The 27,829-nt window shown below is 41.7% G+C and overlaps 1 protein-coding gene across 7 annotated transcripts in view; it reads right to left on the minus strand.

The window, feature by feature from the left end:
• The window catches only part of ENTPD4 (ectonucleoside triphosphate diphosphohydrolase 4), a 41,427-nt gene extending 18,275 nt beyond the window's left edge, over positions 1–23,152 (minus strand). For 2 of the 7 annotated variants that reach the window (XM_082468912.1, XM_082468906.1), the window contains exons 1-6: positions 22,935–23,152; positions 12,343–12,433; positions 10,965–11,162; positions 10,247–10,452; positions 4,719–4,869; positions 3,870–3,973 (exon numbers count right to left, since the gene is read on the minus strand). In XM_082468912.1, the coding sequence (XP_082325038.1) occupies positions 3,870–3,973; positions 4,719–4,869; positions 10,247–10,452; positions 10,965–11,162; positions 12,343–12,350 (667 nt within the window). In that variant the 5' untranslated portion in view covers positions 12,351–12,433; positions 22,935–23,152. Of the gene's footprint in view, positions 1–3,869; positions 3,974–4,718; positions 4,870–10,246; positions 10,453–10,964; positions 11,163–12,342; positions 12,434–16,355; positions 16,392–16,806; positions 16,903–18,000; positions 18,167–22,934 lie in introns of all 7 variants that reach the window. The other 5 variants (XM_082468907.1, XM_082468910.1, XM_082468908.1 and 2 more) reach the window with 5 other exon arrangements.
• Positions 23,153–27,829: the final 4,677 nt, after the last annotated feature.

A 27,829-nucleotide genomic window follows, 5' to 3' on the forward strand; every position in this document is an offset into this window, starting at 1 on the left:
GATTTTCTGTGTGGACAATCTATCCATTGATGATAGCGAGGTACTGAAGCCCTTACTACTGTTGTATTTTTGTCGACTTCTCCCCTAAGACCTGTCAGTATTGGCTTAATATATTTCGGTGCTCAGGTGTTGGGAGCATATACAATTGTTATATCTCCTTGATGTATTGACCTCTTTGTCATTATACAAGGATCTTCTTTGATACTTGTTACCCTTTTTGTCTAGAAGTCTATTTTGTCTGATATAACTATGCCAGCTTTCTTTTGGTTTCTATTTGCTTGGAATATCATAGTTTATCCTTCCACTTTGAGCCTATGTGTATCTGTAGAGATGAAATGAGTCTCCTCTAGACACTGTATAATTGGGTCATTTTTTTTTTTTTTTGATCCATCCAGTCATTCTGTGCCTTTTGATTGGTGAGCCCAATCTATTTACATTTAGAGTAACTACTTATGTGTAAGGATTTACTACTGCCATTTAATCTTTTGCTTTCTGGTTGTCTCTCCATTGTTTCTTTTTCCTTCTGTTTCTGTCTACCTTTGAAAGTTCATGGTTTTCCATGGTGATTTGCTTAGTTTCCCCCTTTTTTATGTTACTTATCTCTGTTTGGATTTTTACTCTGTGGTTACCAAGAGGTTTACATAAAATATCTCACAAATAGTCCTTTTTCTGCTGATAACAATTTATCTTCATTCGCCTGTAAAGGTCCCATCCTTTTACTTTTCCCCTTTTATATTTTTCATGTCGCAAATTCTCTCTTTTTATGCTGCAATTTTGTTACCAAGTTGTAGTACCTGTAGTTATTCTTAATGCTCTTTTCCTTTAACCTTTATGCTATAATTGTTTAATACACTATTCTAAAAAAGATTTAGTTTTCTAATTCCATTTATCACCTTAATCAGAGTTTTGTGTACTTTCATCTTTTCACTTCAGCTTGAAGAGCTCCTTTCCACATTTTTTGTAGTCTAGTGGTGGTGAACTCCCTCAGCTTTCGTTTATCTGGAAAAGCCTTTACTTCTCCTTCATATCTGAAGGATAACTTTACTGGATAGAGTATTCTTGGTTGGCAATTTTTATCTTTCAATACTTTGAATATGTCATTCCACTCCTGGCCTATGGCGTTTCTCCAGAGAACTCTGGTGATAGCCTAATGGGGTTTTTTTGTAGGTTACTGTCTTTTTTTCCCTGGCTGCATCTAAAATTTTTTCATCACTGACTTTGGACAGTTTTAATATAATGTGTCTTGGATAAGGTCTTTTGTGTTGAAATAACAAAGTGTTCCATTAGCTTTTGGACTTGTATATCCAGTTCCTTCCTCAGGTTTGGGAAGTTCTCAGCTATTATATCTCTGAATTCTCTCTGCTCCCTTCTCTCTCTCTTCTCCTTCTAGGATATCCATTCATCTTGCGTTGGCTTTTCTAATGAAGCCTGACAGTTTTCATAGGGTTTCTCCACTTTTTAAAAATCTTAGTTCTCTCTCCTCTTCCACCTGAAACGTTTCTATATTCCTACCCTTGAGCTCACTTATTCTCTCTTCGTCTGATGTCCTCTACTTTCAATGCTTTTTAATGCATTCTTCATCTCATTTATTGAGTTCTTCAGCTCTAGAATTTCTGTTTGGTTCTTTTTTAGAATTTCAACCTCTTTGCTAAATTATTTTGTTGGATAATTTTATTCCTGAGATCACTGTACTGCCTTTCTGAGTTTTCTCGTACCTCGTTGAATTTCTTCCTAATAGCTGTTTTGAATTCTTTACTAGTTAGATTGCAATATTCCACGTCTTTAAGTTTGGTTGCTAGAGAAGTGTTTTTCTTCTTTTTGTGATACCACACTGCTTTGATTTTTCATAGTGTTTGATGAAAAGTGCCTCTGTCACTGCATTTGAAGTAGTAAATGACTTTCCTATTTAGTGAAGCTTTGTTTACTATCATTCTAACAATTCAACACACTGGTCACTAGAAGCCTGTTTTGTTTTCTAGAAGGTGGCGCTACAGCACAAGTTTCTGGTTTTTCTTACCTGAGCTGACTCAACACTAAGGTTGGGAGTATGAACATAAAAAAAGCCAGTGGAAAGGGGAAAAAATGGATGGTGACAGAGTTGGGGAGATGTGTGCTTAGTACCTGGGGCTTTGGGTGTGCCATAGCCCAGAAGAGGATCCTTGCGTGGAGGTGGGGGGAGTCCCAGAGGTCTGTGGGCTGTCCTCTTGCTAGAATCCCAGGGCAGACAGCAAGAAACTCATTCCTTCAGCTCTCTCTGCCTTCCTCTCTTTTCTTTCTCTGCTCCCAGTTGCTGTGGTCTCTCCTCACAGAGTCCTCCAGCTGCACTACTCAGCCAGGTAAACTCCCCACCCCAGCTTACCACCTTCACCCTCCACCTCTTCTGCCAGAGGTCGTGCTGGCCCACTGCCACCCTTGCTGCTCCTGGCCTGGCTCTGTAGCCTCCTCTGAGAGCCAATCCACCCACTTTCTTGGGCACTGATGAGTTGATCTCTTGGGTATCCTAGTGTGCTGTGCAGAGGCACTTTTTTTTGGTTATGGATGTCCAATTAGTTGTAAATCAAAGGGGAGAGAGAAAAGCAACCATGCACGCCACCATGATGCTGACATCACCAAGACCTGTCCAACTTTTAATATTACCACAACCTTTTGAAAGGGCCATCATCCCACCAAATTAAAATATTTTTATTCCTCTGTCCATAGTGCAGCTTTTCCGACCTGTGTTGACTCAAATCGTTTCTTCTGCCTAGAATGAGCTTCCTATCCCTCTCTCAGAGTCCTAGCCTTACCATGATTTGGCATGCTGTGTTTATAATTAACCCTTGAGGCCCAGTTCAAACGTCACTTTCTCCATGATGCCCCTAGTTAAGAAAAAAAAAAGTCTCCTTCTTTCAAATTTCCATGATAGTTTTTCCTTATCTTCCTTATGGCAGCTAAACCTCTGCCTTATATAAGCAGCTAACTGTGTACCTTACTTGTCTATAAACAGCTTGATGGCAATATGTGAATTTCACCCAATTTTTGGCAAAATGATAGATGATTTTGAAATAAATGCTTTTTGGTCTCCATTTCCAGCAAGCTATTCCCCCAAATAATTTCAGTGACTTGCCCTTTCATTCTCAAGTAGAATTATTTCTTTGAAAACAGAACATTTCTTCAGTGTATCAAAGTCAAGAATAATTTCCCCTTCCTAACAAGTAAATCAGTAGAAGGTTCCAACAGTTCAGTCATTATCATAATTCCAGAAAGCTGTATAACTTAGGCAAGGAACACAAAGCTTTTCTATCAAAACAAATCCAAAATATACTTCCTAAATGTGATGAAGACAAACCAAGTTATTTTTTAATGGCTTAATGTTTGGATTATAAAGACCAGTCAGGTAAGAAACTGATTTTTCCATTTAAAAATTATAATATTTGGGGCTTCCCTGGTGGCGCAGTGGTTAAGAATCTGCCTGCCAATGCAGGGGACACGGGTTCGAGCCCTGGTCTGGGAAAATCCCACATGCCGCGGAGCAACTAGGCCCGTGAGCCACAACTACTGAGCCTGCGCGTCTGGAGCCTGTGCTCCGCAACAAGAGAGGCCGCGATAGTGAGAGGCCCGCGCACCGCGATGAAGGGTGGCCCCCACTTGCCGCAACTAGAGAAAGCCCTCGCACAGAAACGAAGACCCAACACAGCCAAAAATAATAAATAAATAAATAAATAAAAATTAAAAAAAAAAATACTTAAAAAAAAAATTATAATATTTGAAGGCATCGTTTCCCAAATTTTAAGATGTTAAGAGTAATTTAATAAAGTGTACATGAGGAAGATTGGGAGGACTTAAAGGAATAGCTTCCCAAATTTCAAGCTGAAGACTAACATACCAACCTTCTTGTTTCCCTGAAATTACTTCTGCATGAGAGTCAGAAAACAGAAAGTCGAAGTGCACGGGGATGTCGGTCAGAAGGTCTTCTAGAATGGCTTTCTGTTGACTGTAAGACAATCCAAAAATTTACATATCAATATATTATATCCCGAATTTTTCTGTTTTAGAAAGAAAAAAAAAACCCTATGGCTCTGGTATATCTTATGTGAAAAAAATAAAATTTAAAACCAAAGCAGTTCATTGAAAAGACTGTTTATTTTAAGAAGAAATTTTCATGTAAAATAGACAGCTAGTGGGAAGCAGCTGCATAGCACAGGGAGATCAGCTCAGTGCTTTGTGACCACCTAGAGGGGTGGGATAGGGATAGTGGGAGGGAGACGCAAGAGGGAGGAGATACGGGGATATATGTACACATATAGCTGATTCACTTTGTTATACAGCAGAAACTAACACAACACTGTAAAGCAATTATACTCCAATAAAGATGTTAAAAAAAAAAAAGGAATTTTCAGAAGTTGTGTAAATTATGTGATTCCGAGATGTAAAACTACAACTGCAAACAATCCTTAAACTAATAAAATAGAAAATCAGTTTTTTTATGACAACTTTACAGTTTACTATTTATAGTCATAAATAAGTACATTAAAAGATATTTGGTGAGTTCTGACTAAGGGAATAGGTCTGGTACTACTCCAGATTTGAAAAAAGAATTTTTAATGTCTTCCTTTTGATGATGATGATGGCAGAGGAAGACAAGGAGGAGGGAGATGAGGGGGATGAAGAGGGAGAAAACCCACCACAGCCAATACCACCACCAGGCTGGCTGGCCCTGCCCTCGTGGGAAGGATCACCTTTCGGGGAGGATTCTCATTCCAGCTGTGCAGAGAATGTAGAGAGGGGTCTCTTTGTGTTTTGCCCGTGGTACATGCTCTGCAGCGAAGTTCAAGAGCGGAGAAATGTAATCACTGACTTTCTCTGGAGAGGTAGCAAACTCTGAAATGCCTACAGAAAAAGGACACTCATGTTAACAAGTAGATACTTTAGCTTATAAGGTATGCTTCTTCATAAACTGTCACTGTTTGCAGATGACATGATACTACACTTAGAAAATCCTAAAGACGCCACCAAAAAACTACTAGAGCTCATCAATGAATTTGATAAAGTTGCTGGATACAAAATAAACATACAGAAATCTGTTGCATTTCTATACACTAACAACGAACTATCAGGAAGAGAAATTAAGGAAACAATCCCATTTACCATCACATCAAAGAGAACAAAATACCTAGGAATAAACCTACTTAAGGAGGTAAAAGACCTGTATTCTGAAAACTATAAGACACTGATGAAAGAAACTGAAGACAACACAAACAGATGGAAAGATATACTGTGTTCTTGGACTGGAAGAATTAATACTGTTAAAATGACCACACTACCTAAGGCAATCTACAGATTCAATGCAATCCCCATCATTCTTCACAGAACTAGAACAAGTAATTTAAAAATTTGTATGGAAACACAAAAGAATCCGAACAGCCAAAACAAACCTGAGAAAGAAAAGAACTGGTGGTATTATACTCCCTGACTTCAGACTATATTACAAAGCTACAGTAATCAAAACAGTATGGTACCGGCACAAAAAAGGACATATAGATCAATGGAACAGAATAGAGAGCTCAGAAATAAACCCACGCACTTACAGTCACCTAATCTATAACAAAGGAGGCAAGAGTATACAATGGAGAAAAGACAGTCTCGTCAGTGAATGGTGCTGGGAAAACTGGAAAGCTACATGTAAAAGAATGAAATTAGAACATTTTCTCACACCATATACAAAAATAAACTCAAAATTGATTAAAGACCTAAATGTCAGACCAGAAACCATAAAACTCCTAGAGAAAACATAGGCAGAACACTCTCTGACATAAAAAGTAGCAATATTTTTTTTGGATCTGTCTCCTAAGGCAGAGGAAAGGAAAGCAAAAATAAACAAATGCAACCTAATTAAACATAAAAGCTCTTGCACAGAAAAGGAAACCATCTACAAAACAAAAAAGACAACCTACTGAATGGGAGAAAATATTTGCAAGTGATATGACCAAAAAGGAGTTAATATCCAACATATATAAACAGCTCATACAACTCAATATCAAAAAAAGCAAACAACCCGATTAACAAATGGTCAGAAGACCTGAAGAGACATTTTTCCAAAGAAGACATACAGACAGATGGCCAACAGGTACATGAAAAGATGCTCAACATCCCTAATCATCAGGGAAATGCAAATCAAAACCACAATGAGATATCACCTCACACCTGTCAGAATGGATATCATCAAAAAGACCATAAACAAAAAATATTGGCAAGGATTTGGAGATAAGAGAACCCTTGTACACTGTTGGTGGGAATGTAAATTGGTGTCGCCACTGCGGAAAACAGTATGGAGGTTCCTCAAAAAACTAGAAACAGAACTACCATATGATCCAGCAATTCCACTCCTGGGTATATATCTGAAGGAAACAAAAACACTATTAGAAAAGATACCTGCACCCCAATTTTCACAGCAGCATTATTTACAATTGCCAAGATATGGAAGCAACCTAAGTGTCAATCAACAGATAAAGATGTGGTATGTGTATGCAATGGAATACTACTCAGCCAGAAAAAAGAATAAAATTTTGCCATTTGCAACAACATGGGTGCACCTGTAGGGTATCATGCTTACTGAAATAAGTCAGACAGAGAAAGACAAATACTGTTTATTATCACTTATATGTGGAATCTAAAAAATATAACAAACTAGTGAATATAAAAAAAAAGAAACAGACTCACAGATATAGAGAACAAACTAGTGGCTACTAGTGGGGAGAGGGGAGGGGGAGGGGCAAGATAAGGGTAGGGGATTAAGAGGTACAAAAGAAAAAAAAGTTATGCTTCTTTAATGAGGCTAATTTGAGAGCAATTCACACTACACAGCATACACTCCTAGTTTTTCCCTATCCCTCTGGTAACTCCTTCCACAGTGTCTTGGCTGTAAGTGATGGTGGTGCTACCTGTTCAGTCCTATGCTCTCTTCTCAGTCATCACAGACCTAATTGAGCAACTACTGTGTGTCAGACACCTGGGATCAACTGCACATGAGCTCATCCCTGCCCTTGAGAAACATGCCCCCACTGTCCTCAGCAAGTTCACTCACTCCCATGGCGGCTATCACTATCTATCTATGCCTCAGATCTCCAAATCTTAATCGCAGCCATCCAGCTCTCTTCCCCAACCTCCAGATCAGTAGGTAGTAACTGTCCACTGGACACAGCCATGTGCTTGTCCTCACAGCAACATATGCAAACCCACACTCAGCTTCCACTATAAACCTGGCTCTTACTGCTCGTGACCTACCTTAGCAACCCCAGCCAGTATCCCGGGTAAAATCCCTCTCCCTCACCCCAACATGTGTTCTGGGTTTCACTGATCGCCCATCCTTGGTTCTGTTCACATTATTTTACTTCTCATCTCTGCTGGAAACCACCAGCCTCTGCCAGCCTGCTGCAGCACATCCTACTCTCCAGTCCTGGCAACCCCCAAGCACTCTCTGTGAAGCGGGTGTCTCTTCCTGGCCTGAGATCCTCTGGTGGCTCCTCAGTGCCCCCAAGATAAAGCTCAGCTCTAGAACAGCATAACGTGCCCTGAGCACTCACCTATCCCATCTCTTGCCACATTCCTTCCATTTGGCTTCAACTAGACCGCATAAAATTTCTGTAATGCATCATACTCTGGCCTTAGGGCCCCTGCAGCTCCACCAGGAAGAGGCTTCTCTTTGACTGCCTCCCTCCCCCCACCCCCTTCACCTGGCTGACTCCCGCTCACCCACTGAGCTATGCCCTCGCTGGAAGTCCTCCCTAACAGAACCCTGAAGGCGAGCTCTCATTACATTCCATGCTTACCCCTACCTCTCGATGGAGCACTCATTCCACCCCATCGAAACTACCTATTTAATTTCCTGTCTCATTTCAACTGGAAGTTTCCTGAGGGCACAAACTGTGTCTTGTTCAAATTTATTCTCAGCACCTGACACAGAGTCTTGGCAAATAGCAGGTGTTCAGCAAATATTTGTTGAATGAGTACATAAGTGAATGACTATTTCCAGCTGTCATTTAGCCTACATTAAAGCTGAGGGGGATTTTAGGAGTCCAAAATTTATTTCACAGATTAGGAACTTGTGGACTCAGAAAGATTAAGCGATCTGTCAAAGCAATCAGCATCAAGCAAACTAAAAGCCAGATTTTTTGGACTCCACATACAATGACATTTCAATGGACACCAAGCCCAAAACTATCCAGAATCTATTAAGTAAGGAAATTTCTAGAGCTTTGCTATAATGCTATACACAAGAGCCCATGCTTCAGGACAGAGAAGTACTATAAAAAGGTACCTGAATTTCCACTTCAAACATTTCCTGTAGCATCAAAGAGAATGATATTCAGCCTGATTTTAATGAGATACTGGTGTGTACCCTGGGATGCTGTCATAGCTGCCCCTTGTTCTCAGGGGACAACTCCAAGGCATGAAAGTTTTCACCTTATTCCGTGAGAGCAGGTCATCACTGATGGAACCTGGGACGTGAAGCCAGATGAAATGCAAAGTGCTTTACAGAGTTTTATTTTTTAATTTTCTGGTGAATTTATTTGGTCAATATTACTTTAACCCTGAAAATGTTTCTAGATTTAGAGACACATAAAAATGTAAGAAATGGGAAAATAGAAAACTAAAACTTAAAAGTCATTCACTAAGACTTACAGAGAAAATGATCTTCTATGAATAACTTTTCAAAAATGTTCACGGGGGCTTCCCTGGTGGCGCAGTGGTTAAGAATCCGTCTGCCAATGCAGGGGACACAGGTTCAAGCCCTGGTCACGGAAGATCCCACATGCCACGGAGCAACTAAGCCTGTGCACCACAACTAGTGAGCCTGCGCTCTAGAGCCCGCGCGTCACAACTACTGAAGTCTGCGCACCCTAGAGCCCATGCTCCGCAACGAGAAGCCACCGCGATGAGAAGCTTGCACACCACAACGAAGAGAAGCCCCCGCTCGCCGCAGCTAGAGAAAGCCCACACACATCAACAAAGACCCAACTCAGCCAAATATAAATTAATTAATTAAAAAAAAATGTTCATGGAAATGCACTCTGGTATCAAAATAATGCTTATACAAGAGACTCAGAGTAAGTTCCCTCTCTTTAACCTGAAAAATGAGGTAGAGATTTTGAATTTTCTGAGCTACATGCTGGTGCCAAGCTGCCCAAACCTCAAAGAACAGTCAACCTGTCGAGTGTTGCCTGAAGAAAGAAGTGGGACTGACTTATTCACTGAAGAATGAGTAGGATGCAAAAGGTCTACAGTCCTGGTAGACCGTTTTATGAGGACAGGTTTTCTTTTTTTTTTTTTTTTTTGACAGGTTTTCTTATCAGTTAAAACTAATCTCTTTTTCACTTATATTTTTGAAATGGGAGATAATAAGCTATGACAGCTATTTTTTGTCAACATTCTCTAATATATTCAAAGATAAATTCTTCAGATTTTTTACTTAATATTTTACTATTTAACACGTTAACTAAATGAAATAAAAGTGCTGAAACTCCATTAAGATCTATAGTCCAATCACATCAGTGATTATCAACCATCAAGACGTAAGATGCCTATTTCAAGGTACTCCTGAGATCTTCCATTCCTAACATTCCTGACAGAAGGGTGCTGCCCGTGGAAATGATACAGAGAGAGAAAAAGGTTGAGAACCACTGACTTAAATTGTCTAATGAGGAAGGCAAATCCCAATTTTTACATAACACACTGACTTAGAAATTACAGTATCTTTAAAACTAAACACAGTGATATCAGCTCTTCTAAGTTCTATTGTCACTCTTCTTAAATAACCTAGGTGATTAGAAATGCACTGGGGTAGCAATTTTTAAAAATAACAAATACATACCAATGTATTCAAGTACAGATATCCATGAGTTATCTGAAATTACCTTGTCATTAAGGATAGAGACCAACAGCTACCAACTAGAAAACAATCCCTCCATAATTAACGTCAACTAGCAAATATTTGAGCAGACACCATAAGTAAAGGCACTATGGTAAATGCTGCAGGAGACAAAAAAGACAGACAAGGGTTTAGGCTATTTTATGAAGGTATTAGTCAGCTTACGCAAGATGAACAGAAAAGGGAAAACAGAGGGAAACAAGGAGACCAACTGGGTCCTGGTGTGAGCTCTGAATGAGGGTGGTGACTGCAGGGAGAGCAGGGGAAAGACGTGAAAGCCAGCACAGAGAACGAAAAGGCAGAACCTGGTTACCAATCAGATACTTATCATTTACATACCGGGTTTTATTTTCATCACCACAGGCTTGCGGTTTTTATCCCGCATCTGCCTGATATCCAGCAGATCATGAGGGTTGCCATTGTGCCTTGGCCAGCAATAGACAAATATCCGAGACCCGCTGCTGCCGCAGTCCACCACAATACCATAGTGCACATTGGGGTTGTTGGTATCTGTAGCTTCAGTGTCAGTAACTCGTGCCAAGTACCTTGTTTAGAGAAACAAACATATACTTTTAATGAGACAGAGACTATCAATAATGCAGTAAACAAACACCAAATCAGTGATCTCTAAGCTATGTGGTAGCACCACCGTTAACACTTTTACAACTGCCAAATGATTAAAAAGTCAAAAGAAAACAAAAACGTGATCGTGATAAAAGTAATCTAGAGCAGATACACATTCATCATTCCTTTAAATAAGTTCAAATAAGCTCTGAAAAGCAAAACTCTATTTCCAAACTATCAACATTAACTGAAAAATCAGCTTAAAAGATATCACTGGAGAAGCTTATGCTTAAATCCTCTTATGATGTGGATTTGGTGGCTAATGACTAAACCATTTCAAACAGTTCAATTTTTCATGCTATGCTGTATTCGGTACAAAATCTGTTTCCTCCAGCCACCTGCTCCTTAAATTCCATCCAAATCCCCAAAGTCTGGAAGTCAGAACATGAAGGTATGGCATCCCGTCTAGAAAACAAATGTTTTTTCCTCCTACCTTTGAAACTTCTTATCTCTGGAGAGCCGCCCATACTTATTTCGGATTATGACAACAGAAAAGTATAAAAGTGAAACAGCAGCAGCCAGAATGCTAATGACGATAATTTGGCGTAAGTTGGTGTTTAGAATTCGGGGACACCCCACTGGAGAGATGCTGAAATGCCAGGACGCCGGAAAAAGACAGGAGATGCCGATCCTGAAATTTCAAAAGACAGGTTTAGCTAAAGCAGTCTGCTCCAGAGAGGCCTCCCCTCACCTCCACTGATCTGAAAGTTAAGACATTCAGCTTGAGCTGCCCCTACTTCCCTGCCGGTAGGTTATCGGTATACCAGCATCTTCCACATTGCTATTTTGCTATGTAACTCGTTATTATAAAATTACATGAATGAGAATTAAGCCCTGATGACACTTCTGTGTTCCCCCTTTCTGGAGAGTATTAAGTAGTTTTATTTATGCCCTGCTTTGTTCCAAAAATAGAATTATAGACAGCTTATAAGAATAAGTTCAGTAAGATAAATAAGCTATAATGAAACCAGGTTTAAGGATGCTGAATTTAGAGCCCAGAAACACATGTAATAAGGGAAGCCTGCAAAGGTGGCTGAGCATGACAGCGACCAAAACCCCGCCTGTTACAGCAGAAACATACAAACAGCCCAGGAGGAATGAGACTTTCTAACACTGAATCCCAAGGCCAACCTCTCCCGTGCTGACTGCGTGAGAAAAAGGGAAAAAACAGTATTTTTAACAACATCCCCGCAACAGTCAATAAATACGTTTTGTATATCCTGTATTTTTAGAAATATTCCTGAGATATTTTTGCAAATAAACTTTCTTCTCAGTCTGTCAGGAATGAGAGACTATTATTAGGTTTAAAAAACAAAACAAACCTTGCTACCTCTGGGATAAATTCTATTGTTTACTGTTAATTTCTACACTCTTCTCTTTAAAGAGTGTTTCACGGACTAAAACATCTCGCAGAAGGGGGAGGTATCCCGCTAACCCAATGGGATTTTCTATGTAGTTTCTGGTCTCCGTGTGGGTTCTTGGGCCACGCCATGGAGTTTATCACCCCTCCCACACCTCCGAGGTTTACAGACGGTTATCCTGTGCTTAATACAACTCCTCCCAGATTCCAACATGTGTGCCCCTTTCAGTAAACTACATGAACCCCTGTAGAATCCGCCTGGCATTACCACTTTCCTTCTGTGACAGGCACCCCACTGGGGCCCTGGAAGAACAAAGGTGGTAAACAGAAGTGTAGCACAACTTTGAACACTTTTCACTTGGGATTTAGATTCCTCCCCCCTCTCGAGACCCGCTTCTGTGGCACCAAATCTCGGGTTTTACAGTGCCGGTGATTCGGCACCATCACTCACCTCCCCATGCTGGCAGGTCAGAGGTCAGGCGAGGCCCTGGGAGTCAGTCCTCACACACCATTACAGAAGGCCTCCCGGTGCCAGAGCCCTCCTGTTCCAGGAAGCGACAAAAGTCACAAAGACAGCACAAGCCAAGGAGATGCTATGTTCTTTATCAAGTGCCTGCTTAAATCCAAGCACACGTAATCTGGTCTGTGATCCTTGCAGCGGAGCTCTTAGCTCGGTTTATTTTGAGCAACACACTTCAAAGTTAATTTCGTGCTATCAGAGACATAGGCCTAAATCAAAAGAGATAATAACAGTCTGGCATTTTACCTAAATGCGAATCAGTGACGCCAAAATACAGGTCACCAAATAGGTCTTAAACACCTTGTGGTGCTGAATGTTAAGGAAGATTGGGGGTGGGAGTAGGAGGCAGGCAGAATGAATAACCGAATGGGAATGTGAACTCTCCGTTCACCTGATAAATACCTACTAGACCGCTCTTTTATGTACAAAGTACCATGTAAGGCACCATGTTCCTAGTGAGCTCTGTCACCTTCACCGTGGCTGCCACTCCTCCAGCTCCCAGACCTCAAATCACAGGAGAACAGGAGGCCGGGGCCTCCTTCCAACCTGCCGGATCCAAAGGACGCGTGATCTTGGGTCTCTTTCTCGGTCTTGTGGCACCGCTGTACCTGTTCCAGGCCTCTCAGGACAGCTGTCTCCCCTAGTCTGCTTCTTAGCTCTTGAGTGATTCCTTCTCAGGACCCTCCACGTCTCGGCGTTTCTGCACATCCTGTCTGCTCTGTTCCCCAGGTTCCCTGTCTTGGCTCCAATCTCTTCTAACTCTAATCTCTGTTCCTGGTCAACTTCACTTACTGCTTCAATGATCCGATAGCTCAAACTTTCTTTCTCCACCCCAGGCTTCTCCTCTGAGCTACAGACACGTATCTCCAAGCACCTACCAACACCCCCATCTGAACATCGCACGGGCCCACGAGAAACACTTCTAAAGCTGAACCCTTCCACTGTAAGCCTCACCCTGCTCCTGCCACGCTCCTCCTCTCAATCTCAATCCCACCGACTGCTCAAGCAGAAACTAGGGAGTCGTGCCTGACCCCTCCCTCCTTTTCATCCTCCCCCTCCCTCCTCTTCATCCTCCAGAGCCAATTTCTTACCGAGTCCTTCCATTTCTTCAACCTCCGTTTCTCTAAAGTCTGTCCCTTTTCTTATCACTTTTGCCTGAGGTGAGCTTCTTATCTCTTACTCTTACCTGGCCTATCAGGACAGCAGCCTAACTCGTCAGTCTCCCACCTGCAGTCTCAAACCAGCAGCTCTCCAGTTCCTCACCCCATAGCTTCAGGCAGATTCTTCAACAGAAACTGACATCCACCCTATCCCTGCTCAGGTCCAGGATCCTGTTAATCTTGTGCTGGAAATCCTCCAACGGCTCCCCTCGCAAGTAAGTAAAGGCCAAAGGCTGTACCGTGAACTCCCCGTCCTACGGGATCCGGACACCTGTTACTGCTCTGACCTCACCGTCCCTCTCCCTTTCTCACTTCACTCCAGCCACGCTGGTGTCCACACTGTCTTCACACACGCCAGGCACTGTCCGGTCTCAGAGCCTCTGAATGTGCTGCTCCCTCTGCTTGGAAATAATCCACATGGCTTATTTTTTCACTCCCTTCAGATCTTTACTCAATGTCACCTTCTCAGGGAGGCCTGCCCTGGCCACGCAATCTATAACTGCAAGCTCTCCCCTCCATCCAGCTCCCTTCCCTGGGTTATTTCTCCTCCTTAGCATTTATGTATTTATTAACTTCTTTTTTTTTGCCACACCACATGCATGCAGGTTCCCAGTTCCCCAACCAGGGATCGAACCCATGCCCTCTGCAGTGGAAGCTCGGAGTCTTAACTGCTGGACCACCAGAGAAGTCCCTTTCTGAACTTCTTATATAGTGCTTATTATGTGCCAGGCCCTGCTCAAATGCTTTACAAATACTAATCTTTTCCTCCTATCAACCACCAAGGTTGGTACTATTTGCATAATATTTTATAGATGAAGCAGAGAGGCTAAGCAATGTGCCTGAGGTCACACAGCTAATAAAAGGTGACTATAAATAAAAGAGTTGGGATTCAAGCATGTGAATCCATACTCCTATCCTGTCCTCTAACACACCCTGTGTGTGTGTGTGTGTGTGTGTGTGTGTGTGTGTGTGTGTGTGTTTGCATTTCTCTTGCTCATGTGTCTCCTCCTCCAGAATGCCAGCCCCACAAGGGGCCAGATTTAGGTCTGCTTGGCTGCATTCCCAGCGTGGCAGCCCCTAGGAAAGGGCCTGGCCAGAAGTCAAGTTTCAGAGTTCTGGGACCCAAAAGGGTTACAAACTTATACACTAGCGTAATCTTTCCAAAACAAACAGTAATCATGACACCTCCCCACCTCCCAATTTTTTGCTCTCACTCAGGAAAAAGTCCTAACTCCTTAGGATGGTAAAGGAGGTTCTTCTTGATCTAGTCTTGCGCTATTCCATACGGTAGCCATTGCCACGTGTGGCTAAAGTAATTAAAATTAAAAATTCAGTTTCTCCAGACTCACAGATATAGAGAACAAACTAAGTGGTTACCAGTGGGGAGAGGAAAGGACAGAGGGGCAAGTGAGGGGTAGGGAATTAAGAGGTACAAACTAAATATGTATAAATTAGATAAGCTACAAGGATATATTGTACAGCACAAGGAATGTAGCCAATATCTTATAACTATAAATGGAGTGTAATCTTTAGAAACTGTGAATCACTATGTTGCACACCTGAAACTTATATAATTGTAAATCAACTATACCTCAATAAAAAAAAGAACTGTGTACTGGATAAATAATGATTCTTGTATGTATGTAACAATCTTTATGTATACAGATGTTGTTTTAATGAATGAAATAAAATTTATTTAAAAGGGAGGGAAAAAGTTCAGTCTGTCAGTTGCACAAGCATTTCAAGTGCTCCAGGGCCACACGCAGCTTCTGCATCAGACAGGATTGATCTGGCCCCTGTCAATCTTTCTAGTCTTATCCCCTGACAGACAGACTAGACAGGTCTGTACCCTATACCCCAGCCGTACTAAACACAAGCTGCAAGTCACTGGAATGCCCCACATCCCTCCTCATTTGTAGAATGGCTCTCTCACTTGGGTCCATCTGTTGGCGCGCCTATGTGTTCCTCGTGATGTAAGGCCACCATGATCCCTCTGGGAGGACTTCCCTAACCTCATGTCCCCAGAGTATTGGCTCAGCACAGTAGTCAGCTATAGGTTACGCTTGTGCTTGACTTCGTCATTACATGGCAAGCCCCTCACTGGCAGGGACAGCCTCTTATCCTTCTGTTTCCCCAGTGACCAGTGCCTGTCACACAAGTGACAAGCAGTTATTGTTGGTTTCATGGGTGGCTGGGAACAGGAGATATAAAGATGAGTCAAATATGGACCCAGCCCTTAAAGAATTTACAATGAGGTAGAAGGGGCAAAACACACACACACACACAAAGATGTTATTAAGTAAAAAGGATTAACAATGCCTACCTGACAATGGGGAAAAAATCGCTGTAATTAGTTCAGGTTTTAATATGGTGTACATATTGTACCATGTACCCCAAACTTAGGACAAACGATATTTGTGATTTAAAAGTTCACACAAAAAGGAAAAAAATGTCAATTACCTAGATGTTTAAATATATTTTAATATGTTTTTATTTCTACCTTTCTTAAGAGAAACACTGGAACAGAGAAATGAGCAAGGATAATTGGAGATTAACAGAGTAAGAAATTCGAATGGCTGATAAAATCTAACTTCATTGGTATTCAGAGAAATATAAATAAAAACAAGACTTCACCACTATCAGTTGGCAGACACTAAAGTCTGACGATACTTTGCTAATCAGTGGGAGGAAAAAGGTCATGAGCACCGCTGGAGAGAATGTAAATATGTACTAACCCTCTGGGGGCATATGGGTAAGACATATGAAAATTTTAAACACGCTTACCCTCTGCTCTACCCATCACACTTCCAGCAATTCGTCCTTAGGAAATAATAAGATAAATTCACTAAATCACATATAAAGGTGTTCATCATAGTATTATGTATAATAGCAAAACACTGTTCTAAACTAATGTGCCTTATAGGGGGGTGGGTTAAATTAAACATGGTCCATGTATGCAATGGACTACGGTGTGACTGTTAAAGGTGCTGACACAGATCTACATTTATTGACATGGAAAGATACTCATGATAGGTTAAGTAAAAAAACTAACATCATGCGTAGAGAGGAGAAAATGGAAGGAGAAAAACCAAAATGTTAACAGTGGTTAGTTATTTCTGAGTAGTGAGATAACGGATCATCTCTATTCTCTTCCCTAGGCTTGCCTAGATTGCTTAAAGGGCATATATTAATTTTATCATCAGAAGAAACAACAGAACTGTCTTTAACAAGCTACCTTTGACTGATATCTCCAGTTTCCGGCATCCAATCCTCTTCTGGATATATCAAGAAAGCCTATCTTCAAAACCCTTCATGGCACAGGAATTCCAGTCTGAACATTTAAAAAAATCGATAATTATGTGATAGCTGAACTAAGAACACAAGAAAAGAATGTTTAATTAACAGCTTGAAGTCAAGGTCCTTGGGGGAAGAAAGGCCTTTCATGATTCAACGATTTGTACTATGAAGTGACATGAAGGGGACAGAGGAGTAATAAGACTGACTCCAATCTCAAGGCTTTTGCAGATTGGTAATGGAGAAAATACCAATACCCAAGAAATAATCAAGAGAGTAACAGAAGGCAATGTTAAATTATCTGGACTCTTGCTGTACCCGTTCAAGGAGCACGGTGAAGGCTACATGTTAACAGAAAGATTCCTGCAGGTGGGAAGTAGGCTTTGGATGGGGGAGGAGAAAAGAGAGTACCTTTCAAAGAAGAGGCACTGTTAGGGTGCACCACGGCAAACTTAGTAAATGTTATTTAATCTGGTGTTTGTCTTTTTTTTTTTTTTTTTTTTTGAGATATGAGATGACTTTGACAATGAGGATAAATAGATATTTTTGTAAGTTACAAAATTTGTGTTTAAAGACAGACAGAAAATAGGACAGCTTGTAAGCTGCTAAAATAATTACTTTCATTTAGGACAAAAGTATGGCTGAATATCACCCAGCAGACAACAATACGGTAATTTGATCTTAAAATGTAAACTCCAGCTGTATTTGCAGCTAAGAGTCTTGGCACCAGGGTTTAGGGTGGCAAACTCTTAGCAATATTACATAAAACTGCCATGTTGGACTTCCCAGGTGGCGCAGTGGTTAAGAATCTGCCTGCCAATGCAGGGGACATGGGTTCAATCCCCCGTCCAGGAAGATCCCACATGCTGCGGAGCAACTAAGCCCGTGCGCCACAACTACTGAGCCTGCGCTCTAGAGCCTGCGAGCCACAACTACTGAGCCCACGTGCCGCAACTACTGAAGCCCGCACACCTAGAGCCCGTCCTCCACAACAAGAGAAGCCACCACAATGAGAAGCCCACGCACCACATGAAGAGTAGCCCCCGCTTGTCGCAACTAGAGAAAGCCCGCGCGCAGCAACGAAGACCCAACGCAGCCAAAAATAAATAAATTAAAAAAAAAAAAAAAAACCTGCCATGTTTTTAAAAGGCCTAAGTTGTGTGAGGCCCATCACCAGAGAGATGCATTAACTCGAATTCTTTCAGTTGATGGGGCCCCCCCTCAGCTGAACATTCTTTAGTGGAGTGAGGTCCACTGGGTCCTGAGTTAAAGTCTTTTCAGTCAGTTTCTCATTGACAGTCCTAAGGAAAACAGTGAAAACAACACAAGTCAACTGCAAAGTGAAATGGCTCCCACGGTGAAAAATGCAGGATGCAGTGATACAGACATTAGCAAATTCTGAAATTACAGGCAAACAAAATCACAGACAAATGAGACTCTGGAAGGGCTAGACCTGAGTAAGAACAGGTAAGATGCCACGAAGGGTGCTTCAAAAAAGAACAATATGAATATCGAAAGATTACAAGAGAACCTGGAAAAATCAAAAGAAGCCCACAAACAGGCAGAATTCTGTAAGAAATGACCGTCTTGGTGAGAGTGAGAGGCCAAAGTGAAGTGAAGGATGCTGTGTGGCACTCAGTTGTGGGAAAAATACATCAAAACAACTTGATTCGTTTGTTGTTTTAAGAAGACTGCATGGTAACACGTGTTGGCAAGGATGTGGAAAAAGAGGAACCTTGAGCATTGTTGGTGGGAATGTAAACTGGTGCAACCACTAAGGAAAACATTATGGAGGTTCTTCAAAAAATTAAAAATGGATCTACCATATGATCCAGCAATTCCATTTCTGGGTATTTTTCTGAAGAAAACAAAAACGTTAATTTGAAGAGATATATGCACCCCTGTGTTGATAGCAGGATTATTTGCAATAGCCAAGATATGGAAGCAACCAAAGTGCCCAACAACAGATGGATAAAAAAATTGTGGTGTATGTATACAATGAAATATTACTCAGACACAAAAAAAGAATGAAATCTTGCCATTTGTGACAACATGGATGGGCCTGGAGGGCATTATGCTAAGTGGAATAAGTTGACAGAGAAAGACAAATACTGTATGATTTCACTTATATGTGAAGTCTAAAAAACAAATGAGCAAACATAACAAAATAGAAACAGACACAAACATACAGAGAACAAACTGGTGGTTGCCAGAGGGGTAGGAAATGGGAGGAGGAGAGAAATAGGTGAGAGAGATTAAGAGTTACAAAATTCCAGTTACAAAATAAATGAGTCACAGGGATGAAATTTACATATGGAATATAGTCAATATTGTAATAACTTTGTATGGTGACAGATGGTAACTAGACTTATGGTGGTGATCTTTCTCGTAATGTACAGGATTATCGAATCCCTATGTTGTGCACCTGGAACTAACATAGTGTTGTAGGTCAATTATGCTTCAATTTTTTAAAATAAGAGAAAAAAGAAGAATGCACGTAGTTGCATTTATGATCAACATTTTCTTAATATTTAAATTTTTAAAATTTTATTTATTTATTTTAATTAATTTATTAATTTTTTGGCTGTGTTGGGTCTTCATTGCTGTGTGCGGGCTTTCTCTAGTTGCAGCGAGTGGGGGCTACTCTTTGTTGTGGTGGCTTCTCTTGTTGCGGAGCACGGGCTCTAGGCACGTGGGCTTCAGTAGCTGTGGCTCGCGGGCTCAGTAGTTGTGGCTCGCGGGCTCTAGAGCACAGGCTCAGCAGTTGTGGCACACGGGCTTAGATGCTCCGCGGCATATGGGATCTTCCTGGACCAGGGCTCGAACCCGTGTCTCCTGCATTGGCAGGTGGATTCTTAACCACTGCGCCACCAGGGAAGTCTCTAAATTTTATTTTTCAATAGCAAGTCCTAATCAAACCTCTTCCCTACCTCTCACTGTTCATTTGCAAACTTCTGGTCCCCATTTTAAATGATCTTTTTTCTGGTCACACTTTTCCCTGCATCCCCTCTGTAGTTTCCCAGATCTGCAACTCTGACTTCCCTCAAGTTTCTTCCACATCCTGAGCTCACCCAGTTACCACAAACTCATTTAGTCTAAGATTGGGCTCCCAAATCTTTTGACACAAACTAATACCACCTTCCAAACTCCCCAGGTCTAAGAGGAGTACCACCATGGACTGGGGTCACCTGGTTCTTAACCTTGATTCCCAATTATCTGTGTGTTGCTACTTTATGTCATTCATCAGGTCCTGTCAATTCTTCCTCAAACAGTCCACACATCTAAAATGACCACAGCAGACATCCCTACCTCAGGATAGGTCTCTAGGCGGGTCACTGACCTTCCGCCTTCACGGTGAACACCATTCTTTGGAAACATTTCTTTGTAAAACGTTACCTTCACAATACAACCAGTTCAAGAAAAAAATCTAGAAACAATAAATGCTGGAGAGAGTGTGGAGAAAAGGGAACCCTCCTGCACTGTTGGTGGTAATGTAAATTGATACAGCCACTATGGAGAACAGTATGGAGGTTCCTTAAAAAACTAAAAATAGAACTACCATACGATCCAGCAATCCCACTACTGGGCATATACCCTGAGAAAACAATAATTCAAAAAGAGTCATGTACCACAGTGTTCACTGCAGCACTATTTACAATAGCCAGGACATGGAAGCAACCTAAGTGTCCATCGACAGATGAATGGATAAAGAAGACGTGGCACATGTATACAATGGAATATTACTCAGCCATACAAAGACACAAAATTGAGTTATTTGTAGTAAGGTGGATGGACCTAGAGTCTGTCATACAGAGTGAAGTAAGTCAGAAAGAGAAAAACAAATACTGTATGCTAATGCATATATATGGAATCTAAAAAAAAAAAAAATGGTACTGATGAACCTAGTTGCAGGGCAGGAATAAAGTTGTAGACATAGAGGATGGACTTGAGGACACAGGGTGGGAGGTGGAAGCTGGGTCAAAGTGAGAGTAGCATCGACATATATACACTACGGAACGTAAAATAGTTAGCTAGTGGGAAGCAGCAGCATAGCACAGGGAGATCAGCTCGGTGCTTTGCGTTGACCTAGAGGGGGGGATAGGGAGGGTGGGAGGAAGGCTCTAGAGGGAGGGGATATGGGGACATATGTATGCATATGGCTGATTCATTTTGTTGTACAACAAAAACTAACACAGTATTGTGAATCAGTTTTACTCCAAAAAAGATCTATTGGGGCTTCCCTGGTGGCGCAGTGGTTAAGAATCCGCCTGCCAACGCAGGGGACACGGGTTCAAGCCCTGGTCTGGGAAGATCCCACATGCCGTGGAGCAACTAAGCCTGTGCGCCACAACTACTGAGCCTGCGCTCTAGAGCATGTGAGCCACAACTACTGAGCCCGTGTGCCGCAACTGAAGCCCGCATGCCTAGAGCCCATGCTCCGCAACAAGAGAAGCCACCGCAATGAGAAGCCCGCGCACCGCAACGAAGAGTAGCCTCCGCTCGCCACAACTAGAGAAAACCCGTGTGCAGCAACGAAGACCCAACACAGCCAAAAAATTAGAAAAAAAAAAAGATCTATTAAAAAAAAAAAAGAACCTTCCAGAGCCTACGGGGCAACAACAGCGTCCCTGTGTGGCATCTGAGAACTTCCATCCGTCAAACGGTCCCATCTTATTTTACTAAACTGTTCTCTGCTCAGCCCCAGATAACATCTCTCTGCTCTAGTGAGGTGGGTCTCTCCTCTCCCACACAAGCTGTTCTCGTTCTTGTCTTGGGCCATTACTTAAGTCACTTCCTACTAAGTAATATGTCCTGTTCACAATATTACACTTCTTTCAAGGCACAGGTCAAGCTTTTTCTTTGCCAAGATTTAACTTGTTATATTTCCCAATGTTTCTCCACACTCTGAATCTTCTCTTTATTCATGTGTAGTTGATTTAAAATAAACATGCTGAATAAATATGTAGAGAATATAAATACCTAGATAACTTTCATTTTGTTTCTTCTTTCTAGACTATATACGTAAGGGTTGAGATCATGCATGCCTATTAGGCCTGGAAGGATGTAAACCACAGATTCAATATGCAACAAATAAATCAATGTTAAGGTTAACAATGGAATAAACAAACTACTTACACAAATTAATACTCCATTTTATAATTCTGCTAATCTGTCAAACAGAATGAACAGACCTGATACAAAGACACAATAACATCAAATATAACATAATACAAAGAATATAATTCTTTTAGGCCTCTCCAAGGCTGGAAAATTATTTTCATTACACAAAGCAGAACACAGTAAAGGCTGTAATGTGAAATTAAACTAGGGATCTGAGTCTCTAATTTAGAATTCTTTAATAACCTAGTTTATCTTTCAGCATGGAAGCATCTCTTGTCTTTCCTAAACAGTCTACACCAACGTTCGTCTAACTGGGGTCTGAGAACCCCTGCGGGTTGTGAGTCAAATTCCAGAGAATGAGCGAACTGTCCCTTTAAGAGGTGTCCACGCATTACTCGAGTTTGTGAAACACTGCTCTTACCATCACTTTATTGCCCAACTAGCTCTATTTTTCCAATGGAGCTAATCAGATTTAGATTTTAGAGAAACCTAAACCATGAAACTTGGTAAAAGCAGAGTAAAGCAAAAACGATGCTGACTTGTAAATGTCATGACAAGGTGGCAGGTAAGACCCGCAAGGTCCTCGGTGCAGCATCCTTCTCCCCGGCCAGGTCCCTCCCCATGCGGTCCAGACCCGCGCCCACTACGTGTCAGAGGGGAAATTCAATGCGGTCACCGGAGCGGGCGCGACAGCATGACTGCCAGCTTTCTCCCGCCAGGGGCTGGGGGACAGCACCTGCCGCCCGGGGTCACGGGCGCTGACGGCGGGCGCCCGGATGCGACCACGCGGCCCGGGCGGCGGGGAGGCAACGGCGCGGGAAGGGCCCCCGGGGCAGAGCGGCTCGTCCGCGGCCTCGCTGCGCCGTCGGGCCCCGTCGGGCCCCGCTCCAACCGTCCCCGCTTCGGCCGACCACCCTCCCCTCGTCCGCGCCGGAAAGGCCGCCTCACCTGCTCGGCAGCGTCCGACTCGGCGGTCGGGATTCCCGGGAGCGGGGACCCGCGAGCGGAGCGCATCACGGCCACCGCGGCGAGGCGGCGCCGGCAACGCAGTCGCGGCTTCCCGGCAGCAGCTTCCCAGTAGCTCCGATCCTTTCCCGCAGCCGTACCGCCAAAACACCACCCCGTAGCCACCCGCGTCGCGTCACCGGGAGCGGCGGGAGCGCGCACGCCGAGGGGCGGGGCCTGCGCCGCCGTGACTGGCATCCGAGCGCAGCGCTGTTCCGCGGAACCACGCGGGTGCAGCTGAGCTCAGTGAATGCCGAAAGTGAAAGTGGCATCACGGAAATAACCAGTACTGTGGCTTGGTTACCGCCGATCCTAGGCTGTCCCGCTGGCAGAGAGGCGCAAAGTGCTTAGGACACCGCAGTTCATCTTTTATTTGTGTTCTTTAGTATTATGGAAAACAGCACTTGAAAACTTAAGAAGAACTAGGCATTTTTGCTCGACTCGACATTTCATTTTGCAACTTTGCCAGTAGCTATCCCTATTTTACAAGCGGGGAAACGAAGCTCAAACTCATTCAGTGACTCTCTTAAGGTCCACATAATTAGTAAAAGCCAGGATTTCATCCTTACCGAAAGTTGCATGTTTCAGAGCCTACTCTGGGTTAGAGCACCTCCAACACAGGCAATGGTTATGAGAAGAAATAGTGAGGTGAACAGCACTAGTTCCGGAGAGTGACCCCAAGACCTGATACTTAGCTCAAAGCCCCACTCTAGCTTGACAAAAAAAAGTGCCTTGAAGTCACAGAGCTGGAAGAGATCTTGAGAATCACAGCTTTTTATCCTTATTTCTTTTTTTTTTTTTTCTCTAAACAGGTGAATACACTGCTTCCCAGAGATAGAAAGTGACCAGCCAGCCTAGCCAGTTTAAAATATTTTTAAAAATGAGAGTCCTGGAAACGTCTACTCCATTACTTGTGTCAAGTAAAACAAGCTTGGACAAAACTAGTAGTTATAAATTTTAAGCAGAATCCTTGGTCCAGCACCAGCTTGGGTTAAATCTCCTTTTGGTAGCATTTCATCCTTGGATTCAGATACTGTTCATGGAAGAAGGCTAGCAGTGACCAAGGAGTCTTGTGCTTTAGAAGTAAATACTGTCTTTTAACTATTGCTTCATACTAGAATCATAAAGCCACAGAATGTTCGAACAAAGAGACCATAGTTACTATCTAGACCAAACCATGTCCTTTGACTGTTAAGGAACCTGGAACCCAGAGAGACTGAATGTCTTGCCCAAATGCCCTAGAGGCAGAAGGGGAAGCAGAACCTCTGGTTCTGACTCCTACTTGAGTGCCCTTTTATGGCAATCTGTTGCTATTTTTAAAAAATGACCAGTTTGGATAGCTTACACATTAGAAACCTCTGTGACTTATACCTAAGGTTAGCTTCGAGAAGCTGAAGTAGTTGGCCACCGACATGCTATGATTTTTAGGGCCAGGACCCCTCAAAATTACGTGTGTTTCAAAGTCCTTACCATCTATGATACTGGTTCATATTATGGTAGTCTCTCTCTCAAGGAGGCCTCTACCAAAATGCCAGACTAGAATTATCACACCATCAGTGTTTCCTGATAATTCATATACAACAATTTTCTGATAACTGCTAGGAAAAAAAGTATAAAGTATGAAAACACGGAATATGCTGCATTAGTTTCCTAGAACTGTCATAACAAATTACCCCAGACTGGGTGGCTTAAAACAACAGAAATTTATTCTTTCACAGAATGGGAGGCTCGAAGTCTGAAATCGTGTTGGCAGGGCCATGCTCTCTCCGAAGAGTCTAGGAGATGATTCTTCCTTGCCTGTCAGTTTCTGGTTGTTGCTGGCAATCTTTGGCATTTCTTGGTTTGTAGATGCATCACTCCAATCTCTGCCTTTGTTGTCACATGGTGTTCTCCCGTGTGTCTCTGTGTCCAAATTCACCTCTTCTTAAAAGGACAGCAGCATATTGGATTTAGCCACACCCCCTCCCCTCCCAACCAATACAATATGATTTCTTCTTAACATGATTATATCTGTAAAGACCCTGTTTCCTAATAAGGTCACATTCACAGGTTCTGGGTGGACATGAATTTTGGGGGGACACTATTCAACCCAGTACATGAGAGGACCAGCCCGGTTTTGGTCATCAGGGAAGGCTTCTCTGAAGAAGTGATGTTTGAGGTCACACCTGCAAGATGAATGGGAATTAACCAGAAGATAGATGAAGTCTGGGCCTATATGAAGGAGTAGCGCTTCAGGCAGTGGAAACAGCAAAGAGGCTCTGAAGTGGGTAGAAACACAACTGTCAGAATGAGCCATCAACTTATTCTCCCTTATTAACAGGAGAAATTTAAAAACTAAGCTAATAGGAGACAACACTTACTGCATATTTTATGCCAGGCACAGTTCTAAAAGCATTAGAAAACATTTCAAATAGAATGGTAATGAAAATACGTCAAAATTCATGGAATGCAGCCAAAGCAGTACTTACTGAGAAATTTGTAGCTCTAAAAGCTTATTTTTGTGACGAAAAAAAGTTTGAAATCAAAGTTTCCACCTTAAGAAGTTAGGATAAGAAAAGAAAATTAAAACCAAAGCAAATGGAAGGAAGTAATTTTAAAAAATAAGTCGGACAAAATTAACAAAACCACAAGTTGGTTCTTTGAAAATATTAATAAAATTGATCAATTCATAGTGAGACTGATCGGGAAAAAAGAAAGAAAACACAAATAATCAAAATCAAGACTAAAGGAAGAACATCCTCACAGATCCTACAAAAATTAAAAAAAATAATAAGAAAACGTAATGAACAACTGTATGCTGGTTTCAACGATTTAGATGAAATGGAAAAATTCTTGGAAAAATACAATTTCCCAAAATTGACAGAAGAAAAAATCATCTGAATGGCCCTATATCTTTTATGGTCCCCAGAAGAAAATTCCAGTCCCAGATGGTTTCACCGGTAAATTTTATCAACTGTTTAAGAAAGAAATCATACCAATCTTATATAAACTCTTTCAAAGAAATAGAGAAGGAGGGAATATTTCCTAACTCACGAGGTCAGAATAATCCTGATTCCAAGAGATAAAAAAGAGAAAATTACATACACATCAATATCCTTTATGAACATAAACACAAAAATTCTAACAAAACATTGGCAATTCAAATCCAGCAATATCTATCTAAAGAGAGTAAGATAGCTTAACCAAATGAGATGTTTTTCAAGAAATGCAAGGTTGGTTCAACATTTTAAAATAATCCATATTATTCACTACATAAACAGAATAAAGGAGACAATTCATATGATCTCAATCAGTGTAGAAAAAACATTTGACAAAGTTCAACACTCATTCATGATTTAAACCAAAAAGCTTTCATCAACTATAAAGGGAATGATCTTCCTTAGTTTGTTAGCATATTTACAAAAGAACTATAGCTAACATGGTTGCAAGGTCAAAGTACGTTATCGCAAGTTTGTGTTTTGAGAGTATTAAATCATTAGAGAAATGCAGATCAAAACTGCAATGAGGTATCACTTCACACCAGTCAGAATGGCCATCATCAAAAAATCTACAAACAATAAATGCTGGAGAGGGTGTGGAGAAAAGGGAACCCTCCTACACTATTGGTGGGAATGTAAATTGGTACAGCCACTATGGAGAACAGTATGGAGGTTCCTTAGAAAACTAAAAATAGAACTACCATACGACCCAGCAATCCCACTACTGGGCATATACCCTGAGAAAACCATAATTCAAAAAGAGTCATGTACCACAATGTTCATTGCAGCACTATTTACAATAGCCAGGACATGGAAGCAACCTAAGTGTCCATCGACAGATGAATGGATAAAGCAGATGTGGCACATATATACAATGGGATATTACTCAGACAGAAAAAGAAACGAAACTGAGTTATTTGTAGTGAGGTGGGTGGACCTAGAGTCTGTTATACAGAGTGAAGTAAGTCAGAAAGAGAAAAACAAATACCGTATGCTAACACATATATATGGAATCTAAAGAAAAAAAAAAGGTTATGAAGAACCTAGGGGCAGGACAGGAATAAAGACGCAGATGTAGAGAATGGACTTGAGGACACGGGGAGGGGGAAGGGTAAGCTGGGACAAAGTGAGAGAGTGGCATGGACATATATACACTACCAAATGTAAAATAGATAGCTAGTGGGAAGCAGCCGCATAGCACAGGGAGATCAGCTCGGTGCCTTGTGGACCACCTAGAGGGGTGAGATAGGGAGGGTGGGAGGGAGACGCAAGAGGGAGGAGATATGGGGATATATGTATACATATAGCTGATTCACTTTGTTATAAAGCAGAAACTAACACACCATTGTAAAGCAATTATACTCCAATAAAGATGTTAAAAAAAAGAAAATATTAAATCAGAGTTTCAAAAAGGGATGTGATGTCTGGACTGCAGAAGCCATCCTGTAACCATGAGGCAACAGTGATGCAGATAAGAAGCCAATACTAAATATGTTGAAATAGGAAGAGAGACTTGCCTAGGTCCATCATGGCATCACTAAATCACTAAAATAATACTAGCCACTGATGTACATCTTACTCCTTGTTATGAGAGGAGAATAAAGCCTTTGTTTAAATTACTTCTGGATGGATATTCCATTACTTGCCATTAGGTCTCAGAGGCAACATGACTTGTTCAAGTTCCTAAAACTGGAAGGGACGCAGGATGATTGAATGTGAAGCTAACTAAACTGGAAGGTGGAAACCTGGATCCCAGTCCCTGCTATGCTATTAATTGACTGCATAAGCTTAGAAAAATTTAGTTTACCTCACTGGTTCTCACCATCCATATGTAACTTTAAAAAGGGAGCGGAGAGGTGG

The sequence above is a fragment of the Balaenoptera physalus genome (assembly GCF_965194825.1).
Source record: "Balaenoptera physalus genome assembly, chromosome: 7".
Classification (NCBI taxonomy): Eukaryota; Metazoa; Chordata; class Mammalia; order Artiodactyla; family Balaenopteridae; genus Balaenoptera; species Balaenoptera physalus.